The sequence below is a fragment of the Lotus japonicus genome, chromosome 4, assembly GCF_012489685.1.
Source record: "Lotus japonicus ecotype B-129 chromosome 4, LjGifu_v1.2".
In the NCBI taxonomy this organism is placed as follows: Eukaryota; Viridiplantae; Streptophyta; class Magnoliopsida; order Fabales; family Fabaceae; genus Lotus; species Lotus japonicus.
Window position 1 is genome coordinate 62,498,282 of NC_080044.1, and position 14,814 is coordinate 62,513,095.

A 14,814-nucleotide genomic window follows, 5' to 3' on the forward strand; every position below is an offset into this window, starting at 1 on the left:
TGATAATCATGTTAAACTTAAAACAGCTCGAGATGCAGTAAAAACTAATGCATATCACATCCTTGCTTGCACAAATGAAGGATAGCTTAAGCTCTGATTGTAACCTTGTCTCCTCTGCTTTTACTTTTTTAATGAAACCACTTCTGTAGATAATGGATTGATTGAATTCACCTACATCCTGTTTATGCTATCGTGTAGTTGTTGTCTGTTTTCCCCAAAACCCCGGCTCTTGTAACCTAAATATCTAAATAAACTATGAAAGAATGTCTTGGGTTAGACTGAGACATCAATTTTCTTAACATTGTAATATGATAGATCACTTGTGGGGCTGACCTACAATGATGTGTCAGTCTCTGTAGATACTTGTAATGTAGTCTCTGTAGCCAACATGAGCCATGAGAATTCAGTAATCCTTAATCTGATTTGACCATTGGTGCGCCATAGCACTACAAGACATGGACTCATCAGATGAGTGTGCTAAGTGCTAACTGCTCATCGAGTTTCAACAGTGACATCTTTGTGTTTTGGTAGGTTTTGCTTTAGCATTTTCTTAATCTTTCTTTACCGTTTTAGGCATCAAGATTAAAGAGTTCTAGTCCTCTCTCTCTCACTCTCTCTCTCTCTCTCTGTCTTACTCACTCTGCCCCACAAGAAAGTGAAATTACAAACACATTGTCTCCTTAGATTCCTTTCTTTTCTGATAAACGCACTCTAACCCTGTCTCTCTCTTTTCTGATTTCCTATATCAGCAGGTGGGTCTGGCAATGTTTCTTTTGTCAGGATTCTCTTACACTCACTATATCAAAGAAATGAATCAATCAATTAATTAAACAAACCAAAACCAAAACCAAAACCAAAACCAAAAAGCCCAACAACAACAACAACAACACATTCATTCATTCATTCTATCCTCAATAGTTAAAAGACCAAACCAGGTTCAATCTCTCTCTGTCTCTTTGTCTGTCTCTACCATTTGTTCTTAAACTTAAACCTTGCATTTTTATCGTTTCTCTCATGAAAACACTAGTCATGGACACACCAACAACAATCCCTCAAGACTTATCCTCCAAGAGGCACTTCCACTGGACCAGCAACAAGGTTGGAAACGAAGAAGCTGAACCACAACCACCCACCTCAGAAACAGTGACCAAAACCTTAAAGGATCACACAACAAAAGAGGATGATGACAAGGTTGTTTCAGCTTCAGGAATTTCAGCAACCACCTCGCACGCAACCAGGAAGAAGCTTCAGGCGGTGGCGGTTTCCAGGCTACGCTCTGTTCTCACCATGTTCGGGAAGAATCGCTCCGGCCTACCCTTTGGACTCGGTTCTCGGGTTGTCGGTACGCTCTTCGGGTACCGTCGGGGGCATGTGCATTTCGCGTTTCAGAAGGACCCCACTTCGCCACCGGCGTTTCTCATCGAGCTGGCGACGCCGATAAGCGGTTTGGTTCGAGAAATGGCTTCTGGGTTGGTTCGAATTGCTCTGGAGTGTGATAAGGAGAAGGGGAAGGAGAAAGAGAAGGAAGCAGAGAAGAAGGGTGTGAGGTTGCTGCAGGAGCCTCTGTGGAGGACTTACTGTAATGGGAAGAAGTGTGGGTTTGCTACCAGGAGAGAATGCGGTGAGAAGGACTGGGAGATTCTGAAAGCGGTGGAGCCAATTTCAATGGGTGCTGGTGTTTTGCCAGGGAGTAATACTAAGAATGGAGGTGGTGGTGAAGGTGAAGCTGCAGGGTCTGATGGTGAAATCATGTACATGAGGGCAAGGTTTGAGAGAATTGTTGGGTCTAGAGACTCTGAGGCTTTCTACATGATGAATCCTGACAGCAATGGTACACCTGAGCTCAGTGTTTATTTGCTTAGAGTCTAGCTCAACTCAAGCTCTTCGATGCAGGGTTTTAAGTTGCGGCGGAATTGCAGACAAATGCGGGTTGAAATGGCCACAATTGCGGTTGCAGACTGCGATTTGGAACCTTTTGCCTGAATGGAAGCTCTGTTTAGTGTTTAGTTATACTTACCTCCCTTTTTCATTTTTAGTTTTTGTTCTTTGTGGATTTGGTTAACTAGGTTGTTCCTTTATTACATGTTTAGCTCTTCAATCATGAAAATGGAGACCTAGTTCTGTCCATGTTTTTTTCTTTTCTCATCCCTCTTCTTCCTGGAGGTAGAAGAAGTTGGGTTTCTGTATTTTTTTTGTTAGAATAGGAGGCAGAGAAGGGGGAATTGTGGGCAATCAATACTTTACAGTATTATGGTGGGGGATGAAAGGTGTATATGTATAGTTTTCTTTGGAATCCTTTTAATTAGTGTTATGAGAAGGAGATTAATGCAAATCATGATTGTCTTCGCATTTAGCAATTTCATTATGCCATCTTATTTGATTGCAAATGATGAATTGCCTTCTTTGCACTGTGCTTCCCCACGCTTTCTTTATTCATTGCTCGCTATGTGTTTATTTGCTTGATGATTCAACTCATTTCCAATGATTAAAGTGTTTAAAGAGTATGCTCCTATTATATTGGTAATTCCACCTCATTCACAGATCATCATAGTTATAGTTTAGCACATTATAGACTAAATTTTTTCATCATATCATGTACTTCCTTTCATTTGGATTCTACTATGTCGGTTCTACTCTTACAGATTCCACAAATGGTATTATGCACTAAGGTTGGTAAGATTGTTATTTGATATTGTGTTTGATTCTGCGGTTGGAGCCTCATAATCACTTCTTTAGAGAAGTAACAAAGTGTGGCTTATGAGGTTATAGTGTTTTGTAGTGTGTGTGCGTGCAGCACCAATCAAAACACACTATGAGATTGTGATTGTCTAACCCTCCCCTCCTTTTGTGTGTATGCTGGATGATAACTTCATTATTCTTTGGCTTGAGTACCCTTTAATTTGTTTTGGCTTAATCCAGTTTTTGGTCCCTATCCTTTGTCATAAATATGGGTTTAGTCCCTCGCCGGAGTAAAGGTGGGGATTGGTCCCCAGTTTTTTGTAAAATAGTTGGCTTTGGTCCTTCCGGCCGGTTGGGTCAACGCCGGAGCTCCGCCAGCTGATGTGGCCTTTGCCACGTCAATTAATGAGCTTATGTGGAATTTTTATTTATTTTTTATTTAAAAAAATTTTAAAAAACCCAGATTAATTACCATCATTCAATCTTAATCTTCATCATCCTCAACTTCATCTTTTCTTTCTTTTAGAAACCCAGAAACCCAATCTGAAACTTGCCCTAATTAAATTAAATTGATCTTCATCATCATCATTTCACCATCTTCCTGAGTCAAACCAGTGAAAATTGAAATGCTCCCTCTGAAAAGACTTTCTTACGTTGAAATGAAGGAGACCAAAAATAAAATATTTTCATATCCATTCTTCAAATCAAAATCGAAAAGAACGGTGAAACTACACATCAAAATCAAAACTAGAATCGAAACTAAAAGGGTGCCTCCCATCAAGCAAATACAAGAAAAAATCAAGGTCAGTGACCAAGATTAAAAAACAGGAAGAAAAATAGAAGCATAGTTACAGGGGTAAAACAGAGGAAGCATAACACAAGAAAAAGAAAATGGAGCACAGCGTGAGGGCCTCCACATAAATTTTTTTTTCTTCCACATAATATCCAAGAAGAGGTAGCTTATGTCTTCGTCCAACAAAACCTGCCGCACTCTCACAAGCAACAACCACGCCCAGCTAGGAGAATCACAGCACCAACAGATACTCAAGAACAGAATCCATAGACACCAACCAAAGATCCAGCGCTTCAAAAGCTCAGATCTGTCACCACCAAACTGACGCCTTCATCGCGCGAGGTTCAGATCCGCGCTTCAGGTCCTCGATCTCGTCCACTATCACCACCGTTCTCTGCAAGCCTGATGTTCTTTCAACACAACGTCAAGATGGTGATGGCTGATAGAAGATTCGTGTTCCTTTTGATGTAAATATCCAGCCTTTACCCATACCCGCGTGGAGGAGGTGGAGGGTTTGGAGTTCTGAGTATTGCAAAAGGATTTCATGAAGGAAGGGGAAATAGAAGGTTGGTGGTTCTTGATGAATATCGTGTCTTTGGGTAGTTTATTAGATTTGGGGAGTTCATGGGTTAGAGTTATGATGTTGTGGCATTGGAGTTCTGGGTATTGCAAAAGGATTTTGTTGAATTTCCCCTTTTCAATGATTTTATTTAAATAATATATGAGGTTAATTAGGGACATTAATTACTGGGGTTAATTAATTTTTTTTAATAATTTCAATAAAAAATAAATAAAAATTCCACCTAAGCTCATTAAATGACGTGGCAATGCCACATGAGCTTTCCGGAGCTCTGGTGTTGACCAAACCGGTCGGAAGGACCAAAGCCATCTATTTTACAAAAAATTGGGGACCAATCCCCACCTTTGCTCCGGTGAAGGACTAAAGCCATATTTATGACAAAGGATAGGGACCAAAAACTGGATTAAGCCATTTGTTTTCTTCTGATGCTCTTTCTTTCCCTGTTTAGTTAGGATCCTTTATCAACATGATTCATCAATTTAACAAAATTTCAGTATTCGGTCTAAAAGTTAAGATTGTTTGTTCCAATCATTGCTTTTTATGCACAGTTTTGTTTGTGAAATGATCCCAAGAATATTTGTTACTGCCTAATCATAGAAGCCATCAAAAGTGATATAACAAAAGCAAAAGAAAATCCACATCCAGTTACCTACAATCTGACAGCAGACCCCATCTTCTCCTCACTTTTCCTTTGTTTATACACTCCACCCTTTGCTTTTCCTCTTGTTGACTGCTTTTCTTTGTTGGCCTGATTCAAAAATCAAATCTGTAACATTCTCACCACTCTGTGACTCATAGTAATCTGTGCTGCTAGAGTAGCCAAGTGTAGACTATATCCCACCACCGTCGACATATATATGACCAGTCCCGTTCTCACTAGTGCAAACTGATGTTAGCACCCACTTCGAGATAAATATTAACACTTGTGGGTTCGATTGAAAATCATTTATGTCGGACTCACTGCGATCCGAACACACATATATCTAGCTCAAAAAGAAATTCCCTTACCTGGACAATGTGATCATGATTGGGATTCCCTTTAAACCTTTTGCTTCCTAGTTTCCAGGCTTTTAAAATTTCCTACTATTCCTTGCAACGTGTGAGAGAAGCGATGAAGGTGAGGATAACTCATGGCTTAAAATCAAATTGTTAAGGTGTCTTTCATGGACACCAAAACTGTGTTTTTTTAATCATCCTTTCATCATTCCGAAGATGCAAAAGCTATTTGCTTCACCAACATAAAGTTGGGCCACTTCTTTGTATCATTATTTCTCTAATTAGTGCACCCGAGCCTCCCTTAACCACCATTGAGAAACGAAACAGTAGAAGAAACTAGAAGAGTGGATTATTAAGGTTGTCTGTGGTACTTATCCTGTTATCCATACGTCACTACAAAGTCCAACCAGTTTCATTGTCTACATTTTTAATTGTTGGGTTGTGTGATCCTTATTTGTCAGCCAACTATAAGCTTAATGGCTATGACTAAGTAATTTATTCCCAAAAATCCTGACAAATGGAAGCATGTGTGATCCGCCCTGGTGTGTTAGAGTTGGTTGTGGGCCTGTGGCTATATATCACTTATAGACTAAATTATAATTGAAGAGTCACCTCAGCTTTATGAATTGTATCCAAATCAATTTTTTTTCCAAGGTATCTCTACAACCGGTAACCGTGAGACTAATCTTCCGAGACTCTGAAATTACATTTAGTAGGTAGGCTTCTCCCAACAAATGTTTCTCCATACGCACCGCACAGGATCTAACCTTAGACTAGATGCTTAAGGAGTCTAACTATCTACTAGTTGTGCTAAATCTTGTTGATTCCAAATCAATAATATGAATGTATAGAAGTAAAAAATAATAAAAAATTAAAATTAAATTAGGTAAGCCTAACTTTTGCATATGTCAACCATGATTTTAGTCTTATCATAGTTTTTTAGTGTGTTTCCAAACATGCACTGAGTCGCTTATTAAAATGCATGTGCCGAAGAACTACTTTAGCAAAGTTTGGATTGCTAATGTACAAGTCTGCCAAGTCTTGATAGTAGAGATGGCAGAAAAACCCAGACCCGCGGGGCCCAATTCAAACCCGACCCGAAATTTCGGACGAAACCCGATTTCTTTGGGTTTGGATTCGGGTTTGGGTTTCACTCAAATTTTAAAACATGTTTGAGTTTGGGTGTGAGATTGATTAAACCCGCACCCAAACCCAAACCCGAAGTCTTATGCATGTAATTACCAACCCTTATATATATTATTAAAGTTATTAAGTAGAGTCTTCTTTAAAGTTACTAAGTAGGCTTATGTTCATGAACTATATTTTTCCCTTTGTATTGAAATGATGATGAGGTTTAATCAGCTTATGTTCATGTTGTTCTCTTATGTACATGTTGCTTCCAGGTCGATATTTTTGGTTTTTTACCGAATCAGTGCTCACATTGGGTTTTGGGTTTGGGTTCGGGTAACCCGAAATCCAAGGGTTTGGGTTTGGGTTTAACTTTTGCACCCATATTGAATTTGAGTTTGGATTTGAGTTTGGGTGTTAAGTTTGGGTGTGGGAATGGTCAAACCCGCACACACGGGGCCCATTGCCAACCCTACTTGATAGTAAAAATTTAATCTTTCAAGTGTAAAAGCTCTGAGTGAAAATTTTGAAGTCACTATTGATGCTTTGCGAAAGGAGAATAGTACTCAGTCCTTAGAGGCTGCGAATTTGTGCTGAGGTAGTACCCAAACCGAAAATTTTGAGGAATGAATTTCTATCGTACATTAGCTTTGAGTATCAATATCTTAAGATTTTTGGATATGGCTTTAGGATTTTATGATTACTTGGAGTTAGTTTGTTGGACTCTGAATAAATTCCTGATTGCATGAACTAGTCATTGATGTTCCATTATGAAAAGGGAAACTACATGATTGTCCAATATTTTTTTTGATAGAGATTGTAGCAAAAGGTCCAAATCAGAAGTACATGGTAATATAAACTCAATCACAAATTCATTCCAGGAGCATCATAGACATATCCATGGCATCCTGTTTTTAGAACTCAGTTAGAATAAATATAGTACATGTACAATAAATATTTTGGTGCATATACACAACTCTCTGGCATAATGTAAGTGGTAAGGCAAGGGCGAATGAAGAAGCATGCAAAGGACACTCAGATTTGCAGCTGACTAAACTATCATCCTTTGAGCAGAGACATAAAAAAAGATGGCCACAAAGGAGGTGCAATATATCTCTCTATATATAATTCTGAGCTACTTTGTACATCCCTTTAATTATTGGCTTTTTGACGAGCAAAACCCGGCTGCATAATGTAATGTAATGTAGTCAGTGATAATATGAGGCACGAGCACATGCATCAACAAAAACAAGAAACTTGTAGAAGTTTAGCGGCATCAGTTGCAGAAGAAGTTGAAAAGGTTAAGCTAAACAGGTAAGAAGAATCACTATACCTGAAGAAGCATGGATGGAGGAGGTGCAGTAGGTTCAGAAAGGACATGACTTCTAGTTTTTCTCCCATTTAATGTAGTAACTGAGGGGCTATTTGTCGTGGTTATGTCCCAAAAGCTTCGTTTCTTGGCAGTTGGGGCTGGCGGAGATCGAAAGCGGTGAATTGGACTCTTCAATGGTGTCTCTTTTGCCTGTAGACTAGCTCTCTTTCCCACTCCCCCAGTTGTTGATTCTTGTTTTCCACCCTTTTGTGAAAGCTGTTGAATGAGATTATCTTTTTGCTTTAGCTGCAAGGTATGTTCTTTCTTCATTCTATCTATTTCCGCTTCTAGTGCTTTCACAGTTCGTTCAAGTGTCCTGACAGCTAGCTCAGCTCCCTTCTTCTTGTTTTCTGGAGTGAAGCAAGTTCCGGCCAAGAAAGAGGATCTAGTCCTTCGTTTCTCACTTGGCTGGGCAGAAGTTGGAGGAGTGGAAAGAGATGTGGCTGAAGGCGGTGTCGGAGAGGAATGTGAAGCTAAGGACTGTGCTTCTAGAGTCATCAGCTTCTGATGTTGCCTCACTAGCTGCATTCTCAATTCACGATTCTCCTTTTGCAACTCAAGTAGCAGCTTGGCTTGATCAGTTTCTGTCTCAGGCACCGGTAATATTTCCTCATTGGCATCGCTTACCTGTATTGACACAACAAAATTATATCTTTATACTTCATCATAAAATGTCAGGTTTATGTTATGCCTCAACATTTCGAGATACTAGCTTGAAATTGTATGAAGATTATCGAACCTTTGCTCGAATCTCCTTAGCTCTATCGGCCCAATGAACAGTGTTTTGAGTTTCACCAAAAGAGAGGTTACTTGGACTAATGTTTGCAATCATGACCGTATTACAAGTTCCTCCAAGTGAATCCTTGAGAAGCTGGGTGAGTTTTGAATTTCGATACGGTATGTGTTTCTTGCCTTCAACAAGAGCATTAATGCAGCTGCTTAGTGCGAGAAGTGACCGGTTTATATTGGCACCCTCAAGAGATCTGAGTGTTCTTTGATCTGTGGCTAGAGCTCTCTCTGAACCTGCAAGATCAATTAGAGAGAGCTTGCCCACTCGGTTAATAATGTTCATCGCAGCATCTCTAACTCGGTATTCAACCACAACCTAAATGTAACAACATAATGTTCATTTGGTTAGTACAAAAACATGTGACAATCACAACATCAAATAGATCCTTTGTTTTCATTAAAAACATAGAATTAGTTACCTGCAAAATTGCATGAGAACGGGAAGATGTTTCATTTGCACGAGTTGGTTCTGTGGTTCGGTTCAGATTTCCTTGTTGAAGCAATGCCATCACCTGAAGCAGCCAGAGGAAAATGAAACGTAAATCAAGGTTCAAACTTGGAACAGTTGTCTAAGGGTATATTCTTCTAAGAAGGATCAGAACATTACTTCATCTGTAGAATAAGCTCTATATTGGGTAAGACCTGCAGCCACAATCCCCTGTAACATAATCAGGCAAAGCATCATCATACATCTTTCAAGTGTGAAAGTTCAAATATAAGAGAAACATGATCTTGAAATTCCTATGATTGCTTATCAAAAGTTTACTAGATATTAGTAGATTAAACTGAATACATACAATTTACATGATCTTTAGATGCAGTTTCAGAATACTTGTGAATACTATTTATTTTATTAACAAAGATAAGAAAGTAGACCTGTTTATCTTCTCTAAGAACCAGAGGCCTTCCAGGGCAAAGTAAATCCCTGACAGTTTCATTGTAAACCTCGAGATAGGACAGTTGAACCACATGGCTTCCATCAAAACTCCTCTCCCTGATTTTACTGAAAAGATCCTTAATCGCCAAAACCATCACCCCTGGATTCTCCATCGTGCCAAGCATGGTATAGGTCTTTCCAGCTCCCGTGGCGCCATAACAGAAAACTGACCCATTCCTCCCCTGCAGAACTGCTTCCAAAAGTTCCGAGGTTCTGAAAAAATTAAGTCACAACATACTTAGCACCTCTCCACCAAACACAAAATGACTTTAACAGCAATAAGATTTTCTGAATAAACGCTGAACATTTAGCATTGTCAACAATGTCATGGCCACAAATCTGTATCTAGTGGTGGGAATAGGACATGCCCGATCGTAGGGGCCTATCGTCTAGCATACATCAGCGGCCCACGCCAGACCATACCAAATTGATAAATAAGCAAGGCCTCTCTCTAGCCAACTTATCGGACATTCTTTCCATTAGAGATGTGAACACATGATTTTGAATCTAATATTCTAATTCTAAATAAGCTCAAATGCAATGTAAGATTGCTTATATTTGACCCCTTCCTAGACCTCGCGCATAGCGGTCTATAGCATCAGGTTTGCCATTTTTAAAATTTTAAAAAAGCTTAAAGTCGAAGCTTCACCTCATGGTCCAAGTTCAAAGTTTGAGTTCGAGTTATTTTAAACTAATAGATATAACATAAAGGGCTCAAATCTCATATGGAAAGAGGATGAAGAGAAGCTTACAGCAGAAAATCCAAATATATCATAGAACATATGAATAGAAACTGCTAATAATTCAAAACAATTCAACTTCAGGATAAGGGAAGATCCAATTTATGAAAATGACAACAACAACTGAACCACAAATCCACAATTTGAAGAACTAAAAACAGCATCAGTTAACTCACGAGGTAGAATAAACTTCAAGCTGAGTTGCAGAATCTGGAAATGCAGCATCAAAGGTGAAGCAGCGTCCCCGAATCCTATTGAGCCTGAGATAATCATTCTCATTGGCAAATTCAGTGAGATAAACATCACGGCGATTCACAATTCTCACACTGCACCGTGAACCCGCTTCCTTCTCCTTCTTGTTCATCGGCCTCACCCTCACAAACACCATAATCCTGCTCCCATCTTTCTTCCCCGCCTCCTCCGCGATCCCTCTCCCCATCGAAAGTTTCCTAGCAACAGTAGCCGAGCTCGAAATAGAAACCTGCGGCGCCGTCGTCGTGACCTTCCTGGGGCACGAAAACCCGACAATTCGATCAGGCCCGAGAACAAGGCTGTTCTGATTCTCCTTCGCGTCGTCGTCCGCCGCCGAAGGCGGCTGAGGGAGCACGAACGTTCTCGTAACGGTCGTATTCGGCATCGCATTCTCCCGCATCACAGCCTTCTCTGAGGGAGCCCTCAGAGGCGCGTTCTTGAGAGCCGCAGAGGCTTGCTTCTGCTGCTCGTACAAGAGGGTGAGCGTTTTCAGCTTCTCCTTGAGGCCATGGTGCGGGTTTCTGAGCTGAGACCGAGTTGAAACCGGCATTTTCCGATGTATAGCTTTTTCTCTCTACAGAAACATGCCCGGAAAAATTTGAACTCGACCCAGATGCAGAAATGGCTCGGTGATTCAGAAAGTTGGAAGCTTTTGCAGGGAGAAGGTAGATGGCTAGATGGGGTTGATTGGTGAACAGAGTGTGAGAGTGTGATTTGGGGATTTGAGTTAAGTTAGGTTTTGAATGTTGCTAATTCAAGAATACACCTGGTTTTGTGGTTGAATTGGTTGACTTTGTATGTATGTGAATGAAGGTTGGAGTGTGGAAGTATGGTGAAAATTTGAAATGGTAGTACTAGTATTGTATTGTATCATGATGTAACGGTCAAATGTCAGCATTTAAACAGAAACCAATGAGGTGTGGGGTCCTCCTTCTTGAATTTTTAATGGTGCACGAGAATCTCCTCTTTGTCATAAATGAAATTTGACATTAAATGCTTAAGTTTTTTTTTTTTTACATTGGAAAATAAATGTTTAAGTTTGAAGTGTATAAATTTTGTGTTTATTTTCTAGATTAGTTTTACTTAAGATAAAGTTTCATCCGGTCCGGATTTTGATTTCTAAGTGGTGCGTATGATAAACATTTGTCAGAAGAACTCTACTCACTTAACGTGATTTCATATTAACGAGGAATTAGTCTTATGGTTGCTAGATGTGAGATAACTTAAAAAGTTGAAACAAAAACAAATCATTCAATAATAAATGTGTTCATTTGAAAGATTTTTGAATAATTTTTGAATTAAGTTAAATGTATTAATGTTTGAAGTAAACCCATGGACGTTGCAAGAGGTTTGACGTTAGATTTGCCATGATCATGATAAGTTCTTAATGTTTATGAGCCTGCAAAGTAGGGTTACTGAGAATTTGTGGATGAGAGGCAAGCGGTGGCCCCCTTTAGTGAGTGTGGTGAAATTGAATGTTGATGGTAGCTTCGAGAAATGGAGAATTGGATGGGATGGTGATTTGTTGCGCGGTAACTAACCATATAGCTTCTTTTCTTACAATGAGGATGTTGTTCCCTTGGTGGAAGAAGCAAATGCTTTGAGGGATAGCCTCTCGGTTGCTTGAAGTCAAGCCCATAGAGAAGTCATTTATGAGGTGGATTATGCTGATCTTCTGACTTCTATGAAAGATGTGGAGAGTGAGAGGTTTTTATCGGTTCTTACTGAGATTAAATATCTGTTTGGGAAGGTTTGGAATGTGACTCTAAGTCGTGTTAGAAAAATAGATTGTAATCCTTACATGGAGTTAGAGAACCTCATTTTGAGTGATTCGTTTTCTATCCTTAGTTTTCTCCTTTTCTTGTTAGTTTTTCAAGAAGAGAAATAATAATAATTAATTACAAGTTAATATGTGAATATGTTTTCAATTGAGTTATATGCTACACTTTTGAACCATGAGGTGTGATGTGGTGGTTAGCTCACATTGTTTGATTAGAGTATATTTCGTTGTCAGCTTTTAGGGCGAACACTCGCAACGATAAGATAGTCACTATTATCGGCGATAAATACTTTATTCTAAAAAAATCTACGCTTTTAATTGATTTGCCTTTCTAATTGAATTTTCATCGTTTGTATTAGTGGTAGTTTAATAATATTCATGTTTTACTAATTTATCAAGTAATACATCAAAGAAAACCGCATTCAAATTAATTAAAATAGGTGTCCCCAAATGATAGCTCAAGTAGTAAGAGCTTGGGACATATGAGTTGTGAGGGGAAGGTCTAGGGTTCAATTCCTAGCAGGTGTAATTTAAATTTCGATGTACCAAAAAAATAATAATAATTAAAATAGGTATGAACTATGAATAGTTGAATACCACATTAGTTTAGATTTTACCAATATATATTGTGCGTCGTTCGGGTAACATGGTTGCATATTTCCTGCCCTGATATGCATATTTTTTTCCAGGGTTTGTCTGGATTGAGGAAGTGTCGACTGAGGTTGTTCCGATAATGCCTGATGTATTAACATCTATGCCTTCAACTATTTAATTAATATATTTGGTTTAAACCATTAGTATCCTCCATAAGTATTGGACCGTGGACACCCGACTAGAAAATTTCAGTTCGTGTGCATTATTATATGTGGAATAGAATATGTATGGACACTTGATCCATTAATAATTAAGGGCTTAAATGTGTTATTTTATCTCCAACAAATTGTCCTACTGTCATGATAGGCGTCTTCAGGAAAGAAAATATCAACACCACCAATAAATATTTGATTAAACTCCCAAACTCCCCAAATGCAGAGTGCCCCTCCTTAATTATGATCACTATCACTTGATGACTAACACCCACCAAAAGCTGCTGATCAATAAACAATAGAGGATACTAACCGCACTACTTAACATATGGCTAGAAATTACAGTGGCTAGAAACACACTCGAAAAAATATATGACCTGCCACAACAAAGATCAAAGCAGCTAGCCGTAGAACAAACCCCATCATCATCACACCTTTATATTTAAAATAGTTTTTAAGATTGAGTAGACATTTGGCATTTGGCAAAACACACAAAACTCAAACTACTAAATATTGAAAATTAAGTTCATTTGTTTAATCAGGAAGGTAAGATCTTTCACCGTACTTATTTTTCTCATTTTAACATATAATAATATTTAGCTCTTATATTGGACTAGAAATATAATTTAAAGCGTGTTTGTTTCAGATTAAAAAGATATTTTTTAGGTGTATAAAAAAACAAATTTTTCAAATAATCTTTCACCTTTTTAAAATAATGTTTTTTTAAAGTTTAAAGAAACTAAACATCCAAAAATTAAAAAAATATTTCTTCAATAAAAATTTAAGAAAAATATAAAATTAAACTCACTCTTAATTTTTATGTTATAAGATCTTTTACGTATATATTTTGTAAATTCTTTGAATTAAAATGTATTTACTACTACATGATTTGCTTAAAAAAGTATACAAATGGATAAGGTTAAATTAATTTTTAAAAAAATAAATGAAGGTTTGGTTTCCTCACTGGTTTTCCAAAAACCGAAATTGAGGACCACATTTTTATCCTGTCTTTCTTAAACTCGCCTCACTCCATCCTATGTTGTAATTGCCATGCCTACCAACAATGTCTCTCTCTCTTTACCTCCTTAATTATGTTTTTTATCACTACAAAAAAAATTAATTTTAGTGGCATGCAGTTTGTGGCGGTCTTACTTAGACCGCCACTATTTCCAATTGTTTTTGAATAATTTAAATTTAAATTTATTAGGCTTTTGAATGAGAAATGTTTTCAATGCTGCTACCACGCGATTTTCATCTTCACCATTCGCGATTCTTCTCCTTCTCTGAATCTCCACCTGTGGTCCCTTCATCCATCGATGGCTTCCCTCTCAGTTCCATCGAGCGAGGCGGTGGCGGCGGCGGCGGCGGCGACGGCGGTGCAAGGAGTTCGAAGAGGAAGTTAGGGTTTTCTCAAAATCAGATACCCTAGTTCAATCGTCGTTCGTATTTTGTTTCTTCACTCTCTGTTTCTTTGTTTGCTATGCTAATTAACATATTAGGGTTTTGTTGTTGTTTCTAGATTAACATGTTACCACGTTTCATATCACTGTTAAATTTCGGTTACTATTTAGTTGAATCAATCTGAAGAACACTTTCTTAATCGATAGTTTTCCTTGAATTGTGTAGGAATTGATTTGTTCCTTATTTTGCCTCTGCTACTGACTGAATTTATCAATTGTCACGGTCTATGCAATGTTTGAATTGTGAGTTGATGAAGCACTGAACTTGATGAAGCACTGAACTTGATGAAGCCATGATTTTTAAGCTATTTGGCAGGTTAATTCTTTTTGTATAACATGATTATTTTAGTTGAAGCATTTTTGTGGAATTCTGCAGTGACAATTTGATGGAAGATCAAAGCTCTGGATCCTTCTTGTAAGTTTAGTATATATCAATTGGTTTTGGTGGCAAACTTTCATGTGAGAAGATCCTTAATAATGCAAATATTTGTATATTATCTAC

General features: G+C 38.3%; 2 protein-coding genes and 1 long non-coding RNA gene across 3 annotated transcripts; 1 reads left to right on the plus strand and 2 right to left on the minus strand.

Moving 5' to 3' along the window:
- The first annotated feature begins 784 nt into the window (after positions 1–784).
- Positions 785–2,349, plus strand: LOC130710531 (protein MIZU-KUSSEI 1). The gene is made up of 2 exons (XM_057559836.1): positions 785–935; positions 1,028–2,349. The coding sequence occupies exon 2, from the start codon at positions 1,030–1,032 to the stop codon at positions 1,867–1,869; it is 840 nt and encodes a 279-aa protein (XP_057415819.1). The 5' UTR covers positions 785–935; positions 1,028–1,029; the 3' UTR covers positions 1,870–2,349.
- A 1,006-nt stretch (positions 2,350–3,355) lies between these two features.
- On the minus strand, positions 3,356–5,373 carry LOC130710533 (uncharacterized). Its single transcript, XR_009010392.1, has 2 exons — positions 5,061–5,373; positions 3,356–4,800 (listed from the first exon to the last, which is right to left on the minus strand). It is a non-coding gene; the product is annotated as an uncharacterized LOC130710533 (long non-coding RNA).
- Positions 5,374–6,967: 1,594 nt separating this feature from the next.
- LOC130714547 (kinesin-like protein KIN-8A) lies at positions 6,968–11,129 on the minus strand. The gene is made up of 7 exons (XM_057564454.1): positions 10,191–11,129; positions 9,214–9,487; positions 8,945–8,995; positions 8,757–8,849; positions 8,288–8,653; positions 7,510–8,175; positions 6,968–7,361 (listed from the first exon to the last, which is right to left on the minus strand). The coding sequence occupies exons 1-7, from the start codon at positions 10,814–10,816 to the stop codon at positions 7,329–7,331; spliced, it is 2,109 nt and encodes a 702-aa protein (XP_057420437.1). The 5' UTR covers positions 10,817–11,129; the 3' UTR covers positions 6,968–7,328.
- Positions 11,130–14,814: the final 3,685 nt, after the last annotated feature.

Excerpts from the sequence above, each read along its gene's own strand:
- LOC130710531 (XM_057559836.1), top strand. The coding sequence starts at position 1,030 with ATGGACACACCAACAACAATCCCTCAAGACTTATCCTCCAAGAGGCAC.
- LOC130714547 (XM_057564454.1), bottom strand. The coding sequence starts at position 10,816 with ATGCCGGTTTCAACTCGGTCTCAGCTCAGAAACCCGCACCATGGCCTC. Across the intron at positions 8,850-8,944 it reads GAGCTTATTCTACAGATGAA|GTGATGGCATTGCTTCAACA; the intron begins GTAATGTTCTGA and ends TGGCTGCTTCAG. Across the intron at positions 7,362-7,509 it reads CTCCATCCATGCTTCTTCAG|CCGGGTTTTGCTCGTCAAAA; the intron begins GTATAGTGATTC and ends TACATTATGCAG.